Raw genomic sequence first — 25,066 nt, forward strand, 5'->3', positions numbered from 1 at the left:
CAAATAAAAAAACACGAATGACAAAGATTTGAATTAAAGACATGATACTCAGCGGACAGTAAAAATACAGACGACGACTTGTATAACATGTTACTATATTTTATTCCTTCATTCACTTTTCAATCCAATGACCCTGATCTTAAAATGGTTTGACCAAGAGTATCGTTTCGCCGGCTGTCTATTTTCAAGACGCTGTTGCCCAATTCCAACGATGCACATGTGGGTGACATCGGGAGAACGGTAAAGCAGAGACCGTCTCTGGCAACCTGCTACCGACCGAGAGGATACATCTTCCCGGGAAACCATGCCACAAATGCCGTATCTCCTTCCAAGCACGGAACGGGAGACTGATCTTCCGTGTACACTAATGAACATCAACTACCGGTCGTTTTGACTACCACAAATGCCGCCTCATTCCACCAAGCACGAAACGGTCAGGTCGGTCGGGCGACCGATCTTGTATCTTCCGCATACCCTAATCATGGAAGTATAAATCCCTTCCATGCCCTAATGAACACCAGCTTCAGACTGTTTTTGAGTACGGGATGTTCACAAAAGGGGCCGTTTTTGACTACAGAATGTTACAGGTTTTGACTAGGGGTGTTCCGAAAACGGGCCGTTTTGACCACCGGGTTTTCCAAAATGGGCTGTTTTGACCACGGGACGTTTTGGTAAAAGGCCGTTATGGTCACGGGCCGTTATGACTGGCATTCCCTTAAAGATACTGGCCACACATAAATGCTGCTGACTCTGCAATATCCAAGAAATACCTTAATTTTAATATTAAAGTGACCTTGAAGGTTGTAGGTGAAGGTCAAAGGTCTTTGTTTTACAAAGAATACTTGCATGTGATTTTATGGTGTTAGACAATAGAGTCTCTATGTATTGAATAAATTGTTACTCCAACTATGGCCATGCATTCATTAAAATGTGACATGAACAGTGAACCTTGTGTACATGTATATATCTTTTCTTCTGTGACCATGATTTAAAGAAACTGACATCAAATATGTTTAATTTTTGGCAGTTGAAACTGAAGGTCAAGGTCAAAGGTCATTGTCTCAAAAGATAGCTTGTTGTAGTACATGATGAATATGGGGTAGGCGGTAGATACTTAAATGTCTGTGTATTACAATTTTGAATTATGCTGTAAATGCTGATTTTCAATTACATGGCTGCCACTCGGTCAAATTTGATATGTTGAAAAACAAACTGACGTACATATGTCCCACATGACACTTCACCTTTGCACCATGTTTGAAATCAGAAATCAGATATTGCATGTCTGAGAAATTACATCACCAAATATCAAAGCTATCCAACAACCGATTTCACAGAAGATGGTGAAAATATCATTTTGACCAAAAATATGCAAGAAATTCCCTAAAAATAGAAAATGACTCATAAACTTGGCATGAACAAACCTGAATAGCCTCCCCCAAAGGATATGTGTACCAAATATCAAAGCATTCTGATTGTCGGGTTTGAGAGAAAATAGAATAAGTTGATGGTTGATGGAAAATCAACCTAAGCCGTAAGCTACGCTCAGCAGAGCTCAAAATTGATATGAGCACTGAAAATAATCCTTGTCTATATTGTTGTCCTCCTATATTACCTACATGAACATGATTTCAAAGAAATTGGTAAGAAATAAATACAACTGTTACAGTGTCTATGATAGGCAAGAAATGGCTGAATTTTGACAATTGACAAGGTCAGAGGTCAATGTCTTGAAAGACAGCTTGTAACTGATCAGTGATAACAGGGTAGACACTTGAATGGATTCTCTATATTTCATAGTTGTTGAGAAAGGTCATTAATATTTTGATTTTTAACAAGTCTTCATAGAAGACATACTCCCCCCCCCCCAAAAAAAAAAAATGTGAGTAATGCCTAATTTTGATGGTCAATGATGCATGACTACAGTCTATGATTGAAGATTTTAGTTATGCAGTATTAAATATAGTGATTGTGTAGTACAAATATGGCTGCCATTCAATAAAAATTACATAAGCACCAGTATACTTCTTTTCTTCAAAATTACTTGTGAACATGATTTAAAAGAAATTAGCAATATATAAAACACTACATGTCTGTGATAGGCAGGAATTGGATTGATTTTGATAATTTACCCTGAAGGTCAAGTCAAAATAATGTACAGATGTCAGAGGGTAGCTCTCATCTGATAATATGGGGGTAGAGACTCATGACAAATGACGTTTTTGAGTTATGCAGTAAATATTCATTTGTAACTCCAAATATGGCTGCCATTCAGTCATATTTGCATACATAAAAAAAATGGCATGCATATGTCCCACTTGATGTCACCTTTGTGTCTGGTTTGAAAGAAATCGGATATTGCATGTGTGAGAAATGACGGGTTGCGGAAGGACAGACCGACGGATAGATGTACAGACTAACCGACAGACAGACAGACAGACAGAGCCCTTTGTAATAGCAACCCTTTCAGGGGCTAACTGCAAATATGGCATCCATTCTGTGCATGTCTCATATGACAATCACATTTTGTACCTGGTTTAAAAGAAAGCAGACATTGCATGTCTGAGAAATGACGTATTACAAACGAATGGATGCACAGATGGATAGACCGACACACACATGCACAGACAGATAGAACAGAAAGTGCCCATTTAATAAAAATTTGAAACTATAACGTACCATAGGGATCATTGAACTGAAGACCAGGCTGCTGTTCAGGGGTTTCTGGTGAGCCTTGGTTGGAAGTTTCTTCTGAATTCCCTTCTTCACCTTCTGTACATATGTAAATAAACCAAATGATGTCATAGCACAATTCGCTATAAATATATATTAATTGTATTCAAAGAAAAATTATTTCCAAATTTCTGAACAAATCGTCATACAAGACATCCCTCCCCATTCCTTATTTTTTGGTCATATTTCCATGATGACACCTAATTGTGGATTCACCTTGTGGACTGATGGCATGATTTATATATATCTTATTGTGTATTTGACCAATAGCAGTCTATACAGGAATGCCATTCAAGACCAGTGACTGACAATCATTGCAGACTTGTTGGACAGAGCAAAAATTCAAAAGATCAAAATATCATTTAGGATAGCGGAAATAGTGTTGAAGCGTTAATTTAGTCTTACATGTCTATAGGTAAATGCTGGAAATGCTTGAATGCAAAAATCTTGCCTATACTCCACGATATACTTCTCGACTCATTTAATTATGTTAATGAATGCACTTTGTTCTGACAACAAACTCACGAATGATTTTTTTTTTTTTTTAATTTCAATTTTGATCTAAGAAGAGATCGCATGGATTTATCTTGACGATGAGGTCTACTGATTGTGATGTGCGACTTTTAAATTGTTGGGTCAATATTCAAATTGGGATAGGTCAAACCGTAACAAGATTTTCCAACAGTTCACAATTGCCAATGTGATCTATAAGCTAATTAGTGAAAACATAAATATGCAAATACCTTATTAAAACTAAAAGCTACATCAGAAATACTTTAAGGACAGATTTGCTTTCGTATCACAAATGTATGTACCAAATCTATTGAATTTGAAGTGTGCATTCTAAAGATATAGCCTAATTACCAAAGCCCATTAATTATGTTAACAGCTCATTAATATTCATGGCTGTTTACCAAATGGATGGAGAATATATTGTTCATGGTTCCAAGAATCAATAGGACTGAGTACAATATAATAGTTACTTTGGAATGGTAAATTTTAAACGAATGCAACGTTTCAATCCATCTACCATGGACCGTGATCATGCAATGATTTAATTATTCAGCGCTAGTGTTTCTCTCTGAATTCGTATTTGTTTCCAATTTACCATTCCCAAGTAACTATATTGTACTGGCCCACCAAATGGATGTTTACCAAAACTTAATCATTTCTAGCCATTACTTGGCTTGTGCATGGTATAACATCTGGTACCGAACTACAAGTGTACAATAAATTGTAGCTCCTTTATCCTTGACTTACCATTTGAAATGTCCTGATCTCCCTCTAAAGTAGCCTCACTAGTAGGCATGACAGTTTGGGATGGCGGTTGACTACTGTACAGTGGAGCACGTTTTCCTGATAACAAGATCATTACAAGAGAATACCATTGTTAGGTTTAAGATCTCCATTATGATATCACTAGTATGAGTGAAAGTGGGTTGAAAATACATTATATCATGCAACTAGATCATAACTAAAAGACTTGCATTGCTATAATTTTTCATACACAAACTACTGTTATTATATAAATTGTGTACAATTCTACTTAGTCTAGTTCCTGACAGACCGTATTCCATTTATACACTAGCATTATCTTCATACAATACCATCTAGTCAATCCCATTACTCAAAGCGTTAATTGTGGTTCAACCCCATGGTGGGCTAGGCGCAAACAGCACATGTCAGCAAGACTAAGTAGTAATCTATCAAAAAATTGACAGGCTGTTGTCATTGCTCACTAATACTCATTTGGTACAGCTGTTTCGGTTTTGACTATGATATGCAAATGTCCAACCAGGACTCCACCTCCAGTCTGTTTAAACTAAAATCATGTGGGGACGTGACAACATCATCATGTTTATGAATGCTGTGGGGGGAGCACAGAATTCTGTGCAGCAGTGATGGGATTGACTAGACGTATAGTATGAAGATAATGCTAAGTGTATAATTGGAATATGATCCATCAGGAACTAAACTAAATTCTACTCAGCATGACTGAATTTTGACGAACTAAAAACAAATAGTATCATTGTGACACTAGCCCCATCTAGATGTAGGTTGTCCTACCTGAGGCAGTGCCGAGTCCTACCTCAGGTAGGATAGGTTTGTGTCTACAGGCATGAAGAGTATGGCATAGATGTTGCACGTTCCCTCCTGACTTCGTCCTGACAGTACCTAGGACAAAGTCAGGAGGGTGTCCAGGAAACCTCTTGAAGGTGTCCAAAGTCAGGACGGTGTCAGGACAGGTTCGGGACGCATTTACGTTAGTCTCGCTGCCAGACTTGTGACCATTGTCCCTAATCTTTTTTTGTATGCAGAGCAGTGCAGCTGCGAGAAGAGAGGGATTTGCCGCTCAACATACATAAAAAGATTAGGGACGATAGTCACGAGTCTGGCAACGAGACTACGTTTACATCTACACAGGCTTCAAACTATCCGTAGTCCTGCCTCAGGTAGGATTTTTAGTGCCGTATAGATGGGGCCAATGACTGAGTTATGACACTTAATATTTACTGAGTGCACATGTACTCTTAAGTGAATGCTGACTTACAACAAATGGATACATTATTGCTAGTGTGTGTGTGTGTGTGTGTGTCTGTACATCATTGTATTGTGTGCGTGTGTTACTGTATGTATGTAGGTATGTATGTATGTATGTATGTATGTAACTAAAATGTTTGTATGTATGTATGTATGTATGTATGTATGTATGTATGTACAAGTGTATGTATGTATGCAAGACTTAGTACATGTGTGTGTGTGTGTGTGTGTGTGTGTACGATATGTATGTAAATACATGTGGGTGCACATGTATTATGTATTGTGTGTATGTAATTGTGTATTTATATGTTTGTGTGTTCCAGACCAGAGTTAATGTTGGAAATTTCATTGGATATCTGTTAGACACATAAATGATTACAATGTGGTACCCATTATATAATTGTAACTTGAACAGTTCCAAGGGTTTTGATAAATATAATACATGGTAACTTGGTCATATCATACACCTGAATTGTGTTGAATCAAACATATGTAAAGGTATATGTGATGAATTTGTATTTTAGGGTCTGCAACCTAAAATAAATGTGAATTGATTTATTGCATTCTATGTGTACAACTACACATAAATTTACATATTGGTGATTCAACAGACTTCAATATTGAGACCGAGTTATCCTAACTAACACAGTTTCAAAAACTGCTCCAGTTACAGGTGATGCAGATTTATAAACAACACTGCTGTCACCCTTAGCTTCTCTACCATCCCCCTAAGAATCAATATTAGCCTCAATCACCCTCACCACTATCATCACCCACAGCCTCACCCTCACCACTACAGACATTCTGTTGTCCAGTGTTGTGTTGAATTAAGGGAGTCAATGAACTCTAAATACTGTTTTGAATACAAAACATTCTATTCTCCAGTGTACTTCATATACATGGTTTGTAATCTCATACTTGGTAAATATACATGATTAAATCATAATTTCATTATATCTTTTGAAAATTAAAGAAGTGTGTACATAATGCTATTTTAGTATGGGGAGGTACTTCAAAATGTTTACAGTCAAGTAGGGGGTACTTCAAAGTTATTTGAGTGTGCAGAGAGGGGTATTTATGAAAATATGGGGTCGCAACAAAACACCCCCCCCCCCCCCCAATCATTCTTTTGTGAATGCAGCCTAATATAATCATATACTTACCATCTGGTCTGAAAGGTGGATCATGTTGGGCTTCTGCTGAGTCAGGTACATGTAGTATATCAACCTCACTTTTCATTTTGTCTACAACAGAAATCAAGAAACATACAAGTGGACTAGCAGAAGAAATAGCTCTGTTGTTTATTTATTTTTCTTATAGCTGTTGCAATGAGCATGGTCTAAAAATAGCAAGACAATGCTAAAATTATGGAAACCAAAAAGTGTTTGTGGTTCCCAAGTCAATGTCAACTATAAGCCAGTTCAAAAACATACATGAAACAAATTCCCCATTACAGTATGATAAGCTCACAGCTTCAAAAGAAAACTTATGTTATACAAAAACATACTAGTACACATGAAACAAATCTCCCATTACAGTATGATAAGTTCACAGCTTCAAAAGAAAACTTATGTTATATGTCAGAAATGTCTTGATTTTAATAATTACATCCTAAAGATCACAGTCTTAAAGATGACACCTTATGCCTAAACAAAATAATTGATTCTGGTTACCTGACTCCACCTAGTTTTTCACATGTTTTTGAGAAAAAAATAACGAAATGGCGAAAATTGTGAAGTTTCACGTGAAAGAGTGGATGTGGAAAATGACATCAACTTATATAGACACCAAGTCATAATTGCGTAACATTTCTCATACGCATCTCTACTTCAAAATGTTACTTACATATACTAAAATTGCAATAAATCATGCTTACAGCTAGTTTACTAAGAACTATATGTACACTGTCACTTACCATCATGTTTAATAGATGGGTCGTATGGAACACTTGACAGAGGTAGCTGAGGTTTTGCTTCATAAACACTTTCACCTGTGTCAACTTGTTTGTCTCCTTCATCTAAAAGAAAATATGAAGTCATCATAAATACCAGAGTAGTGGTTTGGGCACACAAAAGACAACTCTATCTCTAAGTGTGGAAATTTAGTGTATGGATATTCTAAAAGTTTTAAAATGTTGATAAGTCTTTACTCTCAATAAGCTAATAATTTCATCATTATTACCTTGCAAGAGAATAAAATGGAATTTTATTATTAATCCATTTTTTTCCTGAAAAGATTATTTTCAAATAAATTCAATGCACATGTAACACATATGAGTGAAGGCTTTTGGTAAAATACAAGTATCATACCATGATCTCCTTGTTTAGCTGGCCCAGAGTCAGATCTTAGTGCTGTACACCAATCAAGTAACTCACTACGTGATTCAGCAATAGTACCATCCATGGCTGATTTATGTAGCTCATCTTTGAGTTGCTTGGCCTTCTTCAGAGCAACAGGATATTGTTTCAAAGTATTCATGATAGCAGCTTCCAATTTTTCACTGGCAGCTTCTTTATCAGCATTGATTCCAAACTCACACACTGTAGGACTCATTGCAAACTGTGGACAAGTGTCCTTTAGAAACTCTGACAGACCAGTATGTTCTGAGATGACAACTGGAACACCAGCAGCACAAGCAGCTAGACCAACCACACCAAAAGGATCACTCCTCTTTGCATGCAGTAGAAGGTGACACTGTTTTAGGTCATCACAGATTTGGTCCATATCACCATTTGGGTACAGCACAATGCTTAAATAGCCTGATTTTGCCGTCTGGGAAATGTGGTCTTTACATTTACGGCATATCTCATCTGGAACACCTCTAAATTTCCAACTGGGTTTTTCAGAGTCATATTTATAGAAGTTAGCAGCTCTACCCATTGCATATGCTGCAGTATCAAACTCCTCCAGACTCTCAATGTTTGGTACACGATGTATGGATAATATTTCCATTTTTGAGGAGCTTGATCCATCGGTACGTTGTATGCTTTCAAATCTGCTGTTTGGCCATGGTATGTACTTGAAATGTGGTCTGCTAGTTGTTAGGGCACGTAGTTTATTCTGAACATGTCCATATACCCTTGGTCCTACAGACACAACAGCTGATGCCATCCTTGCATCTTCCAAGACAGCTTTCTCCATTTCCTCGATTTGGCCTGAACTCAATGGAAGTTCCTCAGGAATCATGTACACAAATGGCATGAATTTGGCTGGTTGAAAGAGGTCTTGCTGAATACTTCTAGCTGCAGTTGTAGTAGATAACTCCAATGATGAGTGACCAACTATGAGATCAAAGTTTGTGATACTTCCCAATTGAGGATAATATGATTTATGCAAAAGTAGCCAGTCCAGTTTTGGTTCCTTATCCTTGATGTAAGAATTAGGCTTGGGTAGTACAAGTTGTACGTCATGTTTCTTTGCATCTTCCTTCTCTTCATCTGAAGCTTTCAGAGCTGTCAAGTACACTTTGACTCCTCTGTTGGCATGGTAGATGCAAACGTCTCTTTGGATCATTGAGAGTGAAATACATGTATCATGGCTGTTTGGCCACCATGATGTACCTACCATCAACATTCGTGTCATTTTGCTGCAAAATGATTAAAAATACACAGTTTAATGATGGTGCGTGTTCGTTTGTTTGGGGGTGGGGGGTTCCTTCTTTTTTTTTTCTTTTTTTTTTTGGGGGGGGGGATATGTTTTTGGGTTGTTTTTTTACTGAAATGAAATAACATCCATGATATTGTATGAAGTACAAAAAACTTACACTATGAAATGAAATAAAATACTCAGTACATGTTGTTTTCATATGCATTGGGATACAATGTACACCCCAAAGAAATAATGTCAGTGGCATGTAGTATGACCAATTGTATAACTTTGCAAAAGAAACTAGTTATTCGGTGGTTGTGGGCATGGTCATGGTAGTTAGCATATCTTTGTGTTTACCTTTCTACTCATAACCTTCTCAATAATACTGTATTATCTTACTACTACACTGATTTAGACTAGCATTTAGTTGTTGTTATGGCCTGTATAGTGCCAAAATCCAATATGACGTAATATTCTATGGTGCTGAACAGGAACAATAGAGCAATGTAAAAAGTTGGAGAAAACTCTTGCAAAAACAGATGTGTCTTGATGTCCTTCTTGAATTTATCGACACTTGATGAAGAACGAAGTTCAAGTGGTATACTGTTCCATAAGACTGGCGCTGCTCGTGAGAATGCACGCTCACCGTATGACTATGTATTACAGCGGAGTACATGAAGTAGACTTTTGTTATTCGAGCAAAGTGAACGAGTTGCGGATTTAAATTACTGTTAATCAAGTCAGCGATGTACATGTAAGCAGGAGTAGCGTTACTGGGTGCACCTTGTAGGTGATCAGTAATACTTGTATTAAAGAACCGATGTGATGTGATCTGTTTTCTTATACACATTTTTATCACTTTTTTAACCCCTTCCACTCAGACAAAATCTGTGGAGACAAGCTAGACATTGTTTTAATTATGCAATATCAGATCTCATCTAAACCTAGCACAAATGTCCACATGCATAACAGCAACAGTTTGTTTAAAACATTTCAAATTATCAAAGATGACTGGATGGCTACAAAATTTGTAATATTTTGTCTACCATCATATAATCAAGGGCAAACTGTTTACGACTTCAACCTGTGACCTTGCCAGCCAATTATGAAATCAAGCCATTTCATGCATATTACCATCATTTTGTCATATCTACATTGTGACAAATGAGTGACAAATTCTTTTAAGTCTTATGCACAGGTAAATTTTTTGTAGTATATAATAAAGGAAATATACAATCGTTACAATTTCATATTTGGAACTAATTGTAACTTACATGTATTTGAAGACAGGTATGTTTCATTGTTTAAAGTCAATGTCTTGTTTGAAGTATTTCAACATTCTTGACATACAATGTATACACATGTACATGTAGCTGTTCAATATGGAGGTATAGCCACAGCATTTTGTTTTTCAAATTTCCAAGTTTTTCTTTGATTTCAGCATTTCAGGTGTCACTAGATGTTTATCAAGAATAAATCTCACAAATATATTGAACTAATTATCTTTATAAAAGGAATGTCTTCATTAGAAGACACATGATTTATGTGAGTAAAAAGTTATATGAGCACCAAAAATAATGAATACATGTATGTTATGTGGTTCTTCATAAACTATATACATGTACATGATCTAAAAGACATTAGCCACACATAATTGCTACAAAGTGTCTGCAACGTGTAAGTAATGTAATAGCTTAATTTTGATGGTCTACCCTGTAGGTCTAGGTAAAGGTCAATGGTTATTCATACAAGAAAGCTTCCATGTGATTATAAGTGGGTTAGACATTTGAATAGAGTCTATGTATTGAAGTGTTTGAGCTATGCAAAGTGTCTGCAGACTATGTAATAGCTTAATTTTGATGGTCTACCCTGTAGGTCTAGGTAAAGGTCAATGGTCAGTCATACAAGAAAGCTTCCATGTTATTATATGGGGTTAGACACTTGAATAGAGTCTACAGTATGTGTTAAAGTTTGTGACTTACATGTACAGTATGCAGTATTATATTATAGCATTACCAATTCCAGTGAATTTTGTGACGTCATCGCTGTACATTATTAGTGATAATGTACTCCATTATTGGGCATCGCGGCCCCGGAACAAGTATAACAATACAAGCTTATTTGTTCTGTTTCTTCATACGACTAGGTATTTTTTTCGAAATGAATGTTGTTACTTATGATTGTCATTTCCAATGTTTAAAAATACAACGCATTCATGAAACAAATTTGTGTTCACAGCAGTTCATTGAAGTGTATATGTGGTACGTGTACGTACGTGTGTCGCTATGATAAGTATTCAGCTTCCGGGCCAAACATGGCAGACGATGTTCAGCGCTGTGTATATTATATGTTGTTTTGCGTTTCTCGGTCTACAAATTCACTGGAATTGGCAAAACTATAAAATAATAACAGTAATGTACGCCCTCCCCGTCCATAATGGACTCAAGCAAACTTTGCACTCCATAATGGGCTCGACTGTCGCCTCGCCCATTATGTCGTTCAAAGTTTGCTTTCGTCCATTATGGGCTGGGAGGGCGTACATTATTGTTTAAATATATTGAGTCATATTAAATATTGCAAATATGGCTACCATTCAGTAAAACTAACATGAGCACCAAAAATAATGCTTGTGTATAGTTCTTTTTTTCAATATTTCTTGTAAGCATGATTAAAAGAAATTGACAATGTGTAAATACTACAATGTATCTGTGATAGATAGGAATTGGCTTAATTTTGATAATTGCCCTGAAGGTCAAGGTGAAAGGTCAAGTCTCCAAAGATAGCTTAATCTGATAATATGGGTTAAACACTTGAATGGAGTCTCTATATATTATAGTTTTCGTGTTATGCAGTAAATAATGATTTTTAATGACAAATGTGGCTGCCATTTGACAGTATACGTGATATGAGCTCCAAAAATAATGCTTGTGTATAGTTCTTTTCTTCAGTATTATTTGTAAACATGATTTAAAAGAAATTGGTAATACATACAATGTGTACGTGTCTGTGATTGTCAGGAATTGGCTTCATTTAAATTGACCCCGAAGGTCAAAGTCAAAGGTCAAAGGTATCCAAAGATAGCCTGCATCTGATGTGGACACCTGAATACAGTGTCTGTGTATTATAGTTTTTGAGTTAGGCGGCTAATGCCTTACAAAAAAAATTGTGTGGTTCCAATTAGGCTCAATTTTACAGTACGTGTAGGTGGGTAGGTAGATTTTTTATTTCAATTTTTTTATATACACATTTATGTGAGAGAATGTCTAGTTCACGTAGTTATGTTTTCCATTGTTTTCCATGTGGTCTTTGTGTTATTGGTTTCTTCTCATCAGATGTACAGCCATTACAAATTGGAGCAACAGTTTCATTAATGTCAGTTTCACATTGGAGTCAGCAGTGAAACACTACGTGGGAGTCAGATAACCGGAACTAAACAATTTTTAGGCAGTATTTAATATTGATTTTTAACTACAAATATGGGCACCATGCAGTCATATATCAAAAAACTAATTAACATGCATACATGTATGTCCACCACAGTATGTCACCTTTGTGTCAGGTTTGAAAGAAATCGGATAGTGCATGTCAGAGAAATGGCATATTATGGATGGATGGACAGCCTATAGTAGTACCCTCCCCTGGTGTGATCATTTAAAAGAATGTTGATCCACATGGCAATCCATCCTTATTGTTGTTACCAACTTGCAATATGCAGTCATTTTAATGTTGCTATTTGCAGTTTCTTAGTTGCTAAACGACTTTGTCATTACTTTGAATATTTCTCTACTTAGTACTTGCTGAAGTACCCTTTTATTTCTTTGCCATACACCATCATAAACCGGTTGTTACCAAGTGTACATGTATTCACTTTTTTGGATATTTATCCACTTGCTTAACCAACCCAGTTATCTTTACAAAGTACACAACCATTTTGGCTGTTGCTATGAGCATGGTCTTGTTGCTAGGCAGATATGTATGTTTTGCCAACTAGTGACTGAAAGCAACATCCTTACCAAATATCAAAACACATGTAATCTTTCCATTGGTTTTGACCTTAAAACTTTAATTAATTCATCCACAGATAGGCAGGAAGACAGACAGACGCCCAAGACATAAAATTTATGAAATTCAAATACAAATGGATCAACAAAAGGAAGAGCAAGTGCAATCTTAACCAGAACTGGCTACACAAGAATTTTCATGTCAGGGTGACAATACGGATGCAGAAAAGCTATTACTGTTTTGATCAGCTGACTGAAACACTTGATTGTATTATACTATTAATCAAAATCATCTGATCTCATGATATGATCTACATGTACAGCTCATGTACAAGAATTTATACTAATAGTCCTTTGTACAATTGACTGTGAGGGTGCTTTTCTTCCTGTCAGTGTGTCCCATTGGAGTATTACCTTTGTTATGTTACTACTAGTGTCTGAAGCACTGCTGTGTCCTGCACTGGACATGTGGGTGAAATGATGGGGATTTCAGGTCCACATATCAATATAATACATATAATACATATAATATATATATATATATATATATATATATATATATATATATATATATATATATATATATATATACTGTATAGTCCGGTAACAGGACAACTTCCCCCCGGACAATTGCCCCCGAAGGACAACTGCCCCCCGGACAAATTGCCCTATGGACAACTGCCCCCCCGGACTACTGCCCCCGAACAAACATCTGCAGCATGGATGTTTTCATTTACCATACCAATTACTTCATCGTCACAAACTTTTACTTTGGCCATACAGTTGAATGGCGACGCCTCTCGCATTCGTATGAAACGACCCGGTTTGCTAAATCTTTCTGTTTCACATAGACATGGCCATCATAAATCAATTTGTTTTTACCTCTCTCACTTCGTACAAACTCCATAGTGACTGACAAGATGATACAGAACACTATGACTATGTTGGTGACTGGCAAGCAATATATATCATTTTTGAAAAATAAAAAAGTGTGTGAATTACCACGGTAAGTTAAACTTTTATAATTGTCGTAACAATTATCACAGATGACAATAGAGTAGAACTTGTAATGTGAGTATAAATTATGTGAATTGCGGCGGTAAGTTAAAGTACCATGCCGACTTTTATAATTGTCGTAACAATTATCATAGATGACATTAGAGTAAAACATGCAAATGTGAGTATAAATAAATTGATTGATTGATGATTGATTGATTGATTGATTGATTTTTATTACCTGTACAAGAAATAATTTCAGATCACTTGAAAAAGATATACATGTATATATACAAAATTTATACAGGTAATGGGAGTCAGAAAATAGCTTTGCTAATCAAGTCCGACCCCTCACATTTATGGTTAATAGTTAAACATTCACGGGTGTTACTAAACGCTAAACGGTAAGTTGCCAACGATGACTTTTTAATGAATGACAAACCCGTTCATCTGTAATACTAGCTTTTTTTTGTTCGGGGGCAGTAGTTCGGGGGGGGGGGGGGGGGGGGGGGGGGGGCAGTTGTCCGGGGGCAGTTGTCTTTCGGGAGCAATTGTCCAGGGGGCAGTTGTCTGAGGAGGCAGTTGTCCTAGAATCGTATAGTATAGTCCTGCTTTGGGTTATAATGTGTGTGTATGTGGTGGGGGGGGGGGGGGGGGGGTTGCATGTTTTATTTGACATGGTGCATGTGTAAACAATTATGAAAAATGCTTTCTATTCTATACACGCTGTATTAGGGGTCGGACATAGGTTGTGCAGGACAATTTTTCAGCATGAGTTTTAGAAGACCATTTATCTGAAATAATTTTACAATTTAAATGAAAATTTGTTTATCGCGATCAAAATTACATATACATGTAAATTGCATGTTTTCTTATTCCAATCAGAATAATTATGCTGGTCAGAAGAAAATCCTGACTGTGGCTGAGTTAATGATTTTGATTTTGATTTTTGAAATTGTAATTTACTTTATTAGTTTTTTATTGACAACTCTTACTGTCAATTGCGCATTTTCAAAAATCACTTATAATGGAGACCAAAATTGTAATCGTGCAGCTGGTTGATATTTTTGAAAACTGAGGTAGTCGTCAGGTGACAGAACGACTATTTATAGTTTGGCACTATATAAAATTCTGAAATATCTATCATGTACACCAAAATGTAATCATGCAGCTCACAAAATGTCAATAGTACAAGGATTTTTAATAGGATTTCAAAGTTCTCAGTTGAATCAAGCGACTGTTGGTACAGTATATACTCAATGACATATACTAAAATTCCTAGCTGCATATTGCCCATATCTCTCCTTAAATAAATATACAATCAGACACTGGAATTTACATTTTGGTATATATATTATAACCCAAACCAGGGCTATACAATACTTAGTAATATTGATGGGTAGACCACCTGCATTCCCAACCAATTACTGGAACATCAACTTGAAGTTGCAAGGGACATGCAGTGTTTGGTATGTAGTTAAATAATAACACATGGCAGTGAGGGCAATATCACAATTTAAATAGAGCCTGCACAAGGGTTGGCACTCATTATCAAAATTTTTATAAAGATTGCCAGCCGAGGGCAGGCACTAATTGTGATATTGCCCAAGCGCATGTGTTATTAATTTTATTAACACCGTACACTCGTTGATCTTGTCATTCACATAGCTACTATTCATTCATCATCATTTGTCATTGATAGAAGAAATGTTTCTCTTTGATGATGCATTTCAAAATTGTACTTGCATATAAGCATCTAATATGGACATGGCCTGCATTATTTGTAGGAGATAGAGTGTCCCCACAGCTAATCTGTAATTATATTTAATAAAATTTCTGCAAGAAATAAACTTTTGTGTCTCCCTTTAGTTACTTTGTCACCTCAAATGCGCAACAGTCAAAATAACTTCAGCAGGCAATAGTGCTGGGCATTAGTCTTTGCATGTGAGGGCAATATCAATGCGCGGGCATTGATATTGCCCTCAGAAGATCATGTGATTCGATTCTGACCAATCACAGCTTATGTAAGAATGAGGTGTAATAATGTATGTTATTCCCCCACATCGGTATTCAACACAAGAGGGCACTATATTCACCAGTTCCAGTTTGCATTGTACAATGGGCTATTTACTTTATTTTGTATGATTTGTAATTGTTTTGATGGATAGATATATGCTTGCATATGTCTCATTCGGCTTACTAATGTAAGGCTTTGTTTTAATGAGTCATTTGCATTAATTTTCAGTGATTAGATAATATTTAAGAATGCATGCTTCAAATTCAATATCATAATTTAGTACATACACTGATGGTAACAAAGTCCATGTGCCATATACAGTTTGATAACATTTAGCTTGTAAAGTTGTAGTTTTAATGACTCATGAATTTGCATATATTAATTATTTTCAGTAATTAGGCTATATCGAGAATGTATACATCAAATTCAATATAATTTGGTACATAATTCAAACATAAAACACACGTTCTGAAAAAGCGTAATGATGTAACTGTTACTTTAAATGAGTCATTAGCATAATTATTGATTTTCATTAATTAGGCTATAAGAATGTACTCTTCAAATTCATTATAATTCATTACATGTATACACTATGAATACCAACGCGCACAACTTCTAAAATGCTTTGAGGTATTGGTTTTAATTTTAGTGACTCATTTGCATAATTAATAATTTTCAGTAATTAGGTTATTATATCTTCAAGATGTATGCTTCAAATTCAATAACACTTGGTACACAGTTCAAACATAACTAATCATATATGTTCTGACAAGCATCCGTTTTAGTTTCCATGACTCAGTCTTTTGCATAATAAATGATTTTCAATAATATGGCTATATCTTAAAAATGTACTCTAAGATTTCAAATTCAATTAAACCATTGGTACATATTTCAAACATAATTAATTGCATATGTGCTGTTGCATTCCAACAATTATTGTGTGTAGAAACGAAAATCTAAAGACTGTGCCCTTACGGAAGGCATTCAGTTTAACTCTGCAGGAACGAAAATCTAAAGACTCTGCCCTATACAGAAGGCATTCAGTTTAACTCTGCAGGAACGAAAATCTAAAGACTCTGCCCTATACAGCAGGCATTCAGTTTAACTCTGCATGAACGAAAATCTAAAGACTCTGCCCTATACAGAAGGCATTCAGTTAACTCTGATTTAAAAGCTTTATTTCGTTCCCTCATTTAACTGCAAAACAAACTTTTGTGGGTAAGTGATGGAAAGAAAAAAAACCTTAAAAACAGGAGAGAAAAACTGTCAAAACTAATGCTCCACCTGCATCCATTATCGACCACACATATCCAAACCGAGTCTAGTCTATCTGCTAGACCTTGGATGTTCTTCCGATAGAATACGACACACGCCCGAACATTGCTATCGAGGATGGAATATCCGAGGTCTAGCAAATGTTATCAGGATATAAATAACTGCCAATCAGAGAACCGTATTAACGACAAGCACAGAGGACAATGTCAATAGCTAATTTTTCATGCATATTCATCTTAAGGAGGGGCTTGTAAAAATAACCACCAATGCGTTAACTAAAATGTGTGAATGACAACGTCTACACACTCATCAAACACAATTACCATAAACTGATAAGACATAGTAATGACATAAATGTGTTTGTCAACACCTGCATGCATAGATTGAATATATTAAAGTGTATGTAAATAGGTCTCCAAACTTTCAGACTTTTTGCCTGCAAATGACACAGTTTTCATAGGTGATTAAAGATTTGTGTGACATTTTTGACAAAAGTACGATATTAATTATAAAAAAATGATTTTTGGGGGGGGGGGAATTCCGGAAATTGCCGAAGTTGTTTATGTACTTCGAATATGTCCGATTACATAACATGGGATAGCCATTCTAGTGGAACCATGTTCCACTATTTAGAAGTCAAAATTGACAATGACAACAATAAATGCAGTACTAGTGATGACGAAGATGATACGGTAGTGGGGGATGCTTGTATTGTACCGTTTCTATATGAACCACTACCAAAACCACGACTACAGCCAAACAGCAATCCCCAGCTGCAGACATGCATAATGGTTGTTGACGATGTTATTGTCGACAGACTAAATAATACTGAATGGTAAGTTATGATAATAAAAAGTAGACATTTCAAATTAGCAGATGAAGGAAAACATTGGGTCGAAATTTCGAAAGTAGTTGTCCCATTGAGATCGTAACACCGTAACAGTAGTACTATTTAGTGGGGTTATAATCGACTTACTGACTACCTGACTACACAATGTGTGTACGCTAACATGTGTTTGAACCACAGGCATTTGTTTCCCGAGTTATGTCTCAGAATGTTTCTATCACCGCGAAAGAAGACACATGGTATGAAAGGCGGCCGCCATTAGTACCTTACATAAACATGAACTTTCAACCGGCCGTTGTAGTGGGCAAACAGTTCGAACATTTTACCTTCCCTCCCTTTCGCGGTGAGTGAACCTCCGCGATCACAGAAACAAGTGTAATTTTACCCCTTTCATATATAGTTGGCTAAATACATCAATATTAACGATATTATCGACATTTTATTGTATTCTGATAGAAATATTCTGAGACATAACTCATGAAACAAATGCCTGTGGTTTGAACCGCCATTTGAATATTTCGTGTGAACGTCTATGTAAAATTGAAGGTATGATCGGTTGTCAATCTTTAAAGGGTTTTGTGAAATCATCATTACCAGAAAAAATCAGAACAGTTCAGGAACGGCCAAATAATTTATTGACAGTGAGCACTGAGAATACACTGTGTTCCAGGGTAGCAGGGCGACTCGGAGGTCTACCGCTAGAACACCCAGTACAGCCGCACGACGTGTGACTAGACACGCTCTGGAGAACAAGCTAGTATACAGCCCGACGAACCTCTGGCTCTGCAGCTCTGATCTCACGCTCAGTCACATCCAACTGCTCTCAACCTTGCGAACTATGCATTAAATTTTGCATTTATAAATGACTGGTCTTCATTCACTGACAAGGAAACCAAAGTCATACAATAAGGTCATGAATATGTCTAAAAGGGAAGTGCACTGTACTACATGTAGTACGTTTGAGCGTGTTTCGTTTTTCTTGTTCATCGGAGCAGTGGGCCGTTACGAAGACGTTGCTATCGCAAGTAAAAATTCCCATTATGTGGTACCCGCTCGTAATGTTATACTAGTATGTTCTTTGAAAGTGTAATTTATGTTTCTTATCAGGTAAAATAACTTTCAATTCAACATTAGGACTCGTAATCACAGCCAACAAAAGAAACTTCATCATTGCTAGTGCCGTAATACATGTCTGTAGTACACCATGCACTAGGACACAACATGTTATAATTCATGATCGTTTTTTGTGAGTTTGAGAGCTGTGCACTACTAAGACATCATTGAAAACGTTTGGAAACTTATCCTCTGTATGTTGAAAAGAAGCAGGCTGATTAGAACTTCCAAATCTTTTGTGAGAAAATCAGTGTAGACTTAAACGTTGACGTCCCCTCTACCGCGCAATGTTCAGGCATGGTTAAAAACACATGGACACGCGATCGTGTTCCGGTTGTGACGCATTTTCCGAAGACTCCTGAAGCAAAATGCTCATCACAGATTTCCAAAAAAATCAATTTTTCATTATTAATATTAATATCGCAGTTTTGTCAAAAATGTCATACAAATCTTTAATCACCCATGAAAACTACATCATTTGCAGGCAAAAAGTCGGAAAAATTGGAAACCTATTTACATACACTTTAAGGTATACATGGCCCAACCCACTAATCTCAATGCCGGAATGTCCGGTCTGAAAATGACATTAGCTAGACTGTTCTGGCAAGCCCTCACTGCGAACTTCGTTCGCTTATAGTACCGAAAGATAGCCCGAACGTCTAGCAGCAAGACTAAACAGAGTCCTGCTTGCATGAGTATGTCGTCCCTTCCTTCTCCATTTGCAAGCAGGGCTAATCTGAGGTACCCTCCATCGGAGTCCATGTTTGAACAATCGGCTGACTACTGTTAAAATCATACAGAGAGTCCTGAACGCCCAAATGTCATGAAGGTAGACATTAAAACTGGACTTACATTGCAGTGTACAAGCTCCATGACAATGACTTAGCCGATCACCTCGGTTTACACTTTCTTGGCACAATGCACTGTACGTACGCGTATAGGTAGAGAGTAGTACACACACACTCTCTCTCTCTGCTTGGCTGATGTCATAATTATTTCAACTCCTATGATACTATCGCATATCATTAGTGTCAGAGTTCCGATCTTTTACATCCAGCGATAGAGTATATCGGATAATCCTTGGCACCGCGATTTTTTACATTGTTTTTCCATGGAGGATGTTGACAACAACTACACAGTTTCAACAAAACACCCCAGACTACAAGTGCAAGCAGACTACAACTTCACATCAAATGTACAGTGTATTAATGCGCATTTTTTAAATGTAGTGCTTGTGTACATTATATTTTGTTCGTGTTTCCTCACCGTAAATGATTAGCATTGAGTTCATTTTCCAGTTACAATATAAAGCAGGATGAACTTCACTGAAAATTTATCTCATATACAATTTCTTTACAACGAATTTGATAACGCGGATTGGGAATATGTGTGATTCGGCTAACTGTTTGAAGTCGCGTGCACGCAGCAGACAAAATGCCAGAAACTTGGTTACCTCCCGGAATCCAGTGTTGACCACAGGGACACGTATTATTGCCAAGCTTGCCGTTGGACTATATCGTAAGACTCCTGCTGCTGCTACAAATTTACCAATCTCTATATTACTAGTGATTTTCCTTACAGTTAGGAATATATAGTCAAAAGGTTGTTATATTTAGCCTGTAGACCAGGAAAACATCAATCTAAGAAATAATACACGCCCCTATGGTGTTGACTATCGCAGGGGTGCTAATCAATGTATTTCATCCACGTAAAAATGTACTCCTTCACCTTTACATTGTACTCCATCCCCCTGCTCCAGCCACGTAAATGCACTCCATATCCCCGTTACAATGTACCCCAGCAACGTAAATGCACTCCATCCCCTTTATGTATTCCATCCCCGTTAAATGTAAGCTTACTCCATCCCACTCACGAAAACGTATTCCATCCCCGCACAAAATGGTGGCTTGCCGAAGGAAAATAAAGTAAATTTTCGTGATTTCTACCCCGTCTGTTTATCTGCAAATATAAACATACCGTTACAGTGTAGTAATATGTGGCTAAACTAATAATAACATTTTGAATTGTGAAATATCGTTCAGTTTCACAAACATTCAACTACAACACCGGTGACTGGAGGCGATAGCATACTATAAGCTTACGGTTCGGACATATTTAACTATAATACTAAAATATATAAGCTTACAGACCTGATTATTGTGCCATTTATATTTATTGCCAATGTGATATTACATGTGCAACAATGTTGCACGGAGCTGAGGGTACTGTGAACACGTGACTGAATTCCAGTCTGCTATGTAAGTTTGGACTGCAAATATACTTTAAGTGCGTGACCCTGGGGACGTGACCTTGGGTCGTATAGAAGAGTAAATGGGGTTAAAAAATAAAATACGCATATAAATTATTGGACTTTGAAATATGTTGATTTTTAAATGTTGGTAGTTGCCTACAAAATTTGCTCAGTCATATCTGCATCAGTATGACGAAACTTTTGATAAAATCACGCTATGGTAATTTGAGATGATTTAATTGTATTTCAAAGATGTGAAACGTTTGCCAAGATAGTAAAACTGCCTTAAAACTCTAAATCTCCCTTACCAATGATGCTATCATTAGATGTGCTGACTTTTACTATAATCTAAGATGTATTATCATTTTCGTCAATTTCACCTTTTTCTTGATGGTCATATAGTCAAATTAAGTTATTCCTGGAAAAGTAAACATGTTGTTTTTGATTACCGAACTTACTTGTGTGAAACTCATGCATTATTGCCCTTCACTAACTTTGGGTAAACTTGTCATCACCTAGTTGAAATTGACAGGTCGGCGACTATCCCACGCACTATCCCAGGGATTTGATAGCCATGGCATTTGGAGAATATATACAACTGTCATATTTTGTATCCGGGATCATTAACAATTGTCAACTGCAGGGACTGCACAAGACAGATGTGTATTGCCAATTCAAGCATGATTTTGATTAACTTTTAGCCAATGGCTTCAATGACCGGGTACGTTATCGATATCATACACATTAGCCAATGGAGACTGAGTTTTTGGCTATGAATGACATGCTGTACGAGCACATGTTTTCAGATATAAACTGTTGGAAGTGTTAGTTCTAAGCACAGGGGCGTGTAATATTGCATAGATTGTTGTTTTCCAGGTCTACAGACTAAATATAACAACCTTTTGAATATATATTCCTACCTGTATAGGGAAAGAGAGTACTATAGATCGATACATTTGTAGCAGCAAGATTCGTATGATATTTTCCTAAGAAAACGGAAATCTAAGCAATAATACACGCCCCTGTGGTGCCAGCCATGCGACTGTATTTGTGTACATGCATGTGTGCCTTCCTCTTTCGACGTTTGTCTGTCCGTCTCTGTCTCTGTCTGTCTCTGTCCCCCCCCTCTCTCTCTCTCTCTCTCTCTCTCTCTCTCTCTCTCTCTCTCTCTCTCTCTCTCTCTCTCTCTCTCTCTCTCTCTCTCTCTCTCTCTCTCGGGACATTTTTTTAATAAGCAAAATTGTACACTTCATTTTAATACATACCATACATCTAATTATGAGGCAGTCAATAGCCAAGTGTGTGTGTGTGTGTGTGTGTGTGTGTGTGTGTGCCAAAATATACAGCCATACAGTTATTTATAGTAATGTAGACTCGAGGAGACAATTTTCAAGTACTCTATGGCTTTCGATAATGTGTATGGTTTGAAATTTTATGCCACTAAATAGCCTTCTACATGTCTCTTTTTCAAAAATTTGATACCCTCCCACATCCTCCTCACTAGCTACAACTTGTATCATGGGGGATGCTGTTTCTGCCCAGAATCAAGATGGAAAGAAAAAACTTGCTGGCTAAGTATTTCCCGGGTCAAGTACGGGTCACAGCCCAATGCAAGACCTTTTTTGCAAGGCCCATGTACATATATTTGTAAACTCCGCGTGTTATGTGTATGGACGCTGAAGTTGATTTCCACTGTATTACAGTTTAATGTAGTGTACCATACTGTACATCTCTGTGTGTAGCCCGGGGGTGGCTTAGAAAATTCTTGGGTTCATCTCGCTGGGGGAGGGGGTGATTTTTTTTTTGGAAATTGCTAAACTTAGGCTGTACCAAGGGATCAAAACATAACATTAATAAAGTCTATAAAGACACAAACAAATGACTGGTGAAGGAATCATCAAATACTAGATTTTACAACACATATTATATTGACCATCATAACAACAAAATGCATGACATCTCATCATGGAAAATCCATACTGTTAATGCCATGAACCAATAAAACAATCACATTATTTTTTTACAGAACAACTACATGACTTGTATATATATCCTCTGAAAGTTTAGCACCCCCCCCCCCACGAAAAAAGTTTAAACAAATACAAATACAAATACAAATACAAATACAAATACAAATACAGTGATGAATATCAATACTGTTGTGCTAGTCTCCGTTCACTCCGACAAGTCTTCGTTTGAACGTTGAAAGGTAGACATGTGTATGTGTGTGTGTGTGTGTGTGTGTGTGTGTGTGTGTGTGTGTAGGCCTATATAATGTAGATCACGAGTGTGGCATTGAAAACTGCCGTTGCATGCCGCATGGTCCAATATTTTGAAATCAAGTACGAAAGTAGTACATAATGATTCCATGTCAATTACGAAAAAAATACCAGAAAACCACTGAGAGGTATAGTTATACACTTGACAAGGGAAAGTGGTGACCAAATTTATTGCAGTACACAAGTTTACAGCGAAAATGAAGTAGGCTTGGTGGTTCATTCATGTAACATGACATTTAATACACACCCTCACACAACTTACAAAGTTACAGCTAAAATGTAGGCTTGGTGTTTCACTCGTGACATGACATTTAATACACACCCTCACACAACTTCTAATGCAAAAGAAACAATTACATAGGTGCCATGCACAGTGGGGATGTGGAAATAGTCAAGTTGAAATGTTGATTATCAGTTAGAAGACAAATAGTTGCAGCCCTTAAAATCATCAAGTCCATGTGTAATGTTTTCATTAGAAGCCTGTTTTTACTGTACTGTGAAAGAATAGCAACGCTTGTCACTGTTCAGTGTGATTGGGCAAAGGATTCTGCTGTGTATATTGTGTCTCTGTTATTGTTAGTCTAGAGTTGCAATATACCTAGCTCTGTGTCAAAAAAGTAATGTCCCATGAGTGAAACACCAAGCCAAGATCATTTTAGCCATAAGTTCCATGGACGGCAACGTTACATTTGAACACGACAGACACTCGCAGAAGTGTTTGATACAAAACTTTAATGTCATTGAAGAGAACTGTGAACTCTGTATGAACCGGGAAATAATGGTGACCTACATTACCCAGGCACCATATATTCACCCTCGTACATTCACAGTGAGGGATTAATCACTGCTATCTGTATCGTGTTTAAATCTTGTAGTCAGTCTCACTAAACTCATTAATATCCCATCAGAAGAGTACGACTCGCTTCTTGGAAATCCTCTGTATTTGTTTCAGTTTATGTTTGAATATTGATATATGTGAGGCAAATCATGTCAACTTACCGTTTTAAGTCGTCTGCCAGATACCGTTCCAACGTATACAGAAAGCGTCACAATCTGATCAGTCTGAAATTACAGGTATGTGTAAGCATCAACGTAGTTATCCGATGTACACAGGCCTGGTAATTGTCACAGTCCTGCCACAATACTGGGATCCACTGTTAGTACTTAACGGTGGACAAGTCTGCCTGGACTCCAACAACAAAGTGGTAGCAGGGAGTAGTAGGCGTGGACAACTGTTGTTCAGCCACTCATATCGTGATAAACTGGGTAATTGACAATGCTGCGTTGTAGTACATGTAGACTATGAAACGGTTGTTTGCCAACGCAGTCCACTCACCGCGAGATATAGTCTTGCGCAATCCCAGAAAACAATATTTTACCCCTTTCATATACAATTGGCTAAACACATCAATATTACGTATCGAT

General features: G+C 37.0%; 1 protein-coding gene across 1 annotated transcript in view; it reads right to left on the reverse strand.

Annotated features, from left to right (window-relative positions):
- LOC144433050 (uncharacterized) overlaps positions 1-24,821 on the reverse strand; it is a 52,154-nt gene extending 27,333 nt beyond the window's left edge. The window contains exons 1-6 of the mRNA XM_078121362.1: positions 24,641-24,821; positions 7,584-8,860; positions 7,190-7,291; positions 6,438-6,518; positions 3,994-4,089; positions 2,680-2,772 (exon numbers count right to left, since the gene is read on the reverse strand). Coding sequence (XP_077977488.1) covers positions 2,680-2,772; positions 3,994-4,089; positions 6,438-6,518; positions 7,190-7,291; positions 7,584-8,856 — 1,645 coding nt within the window. The 5' untranslated portion in view covers positions 8,857-8,860; positions 24,641-24,821. The remainder of the gene's footprint in view (positions 1-2,679; positions 2,773-3,993; positions 4,090-6,437; positions 6,519-7,189; positions 7,292-7,583; positions 8,861-24,640) is intronic.
- Between the last annotated feature and the right edge of the window lie 245 nt (positions 24,822-25,066).

Source organism: Glandiceps talaboti, chromosome 3 (assembly GCF_964340395.1).
Source record: "Glandiceps talaboti chromosome 3, keGlaTala1.1, whole genome shotgun sequence".
In the NCBI taxonomy this organism is placed as follows: domain Eukaryota; kingdom Metazoa; phylum Hemichordata; class Enteropneusta; family Spengelidae; genus Glandiceps; species Glandiceps talaboti.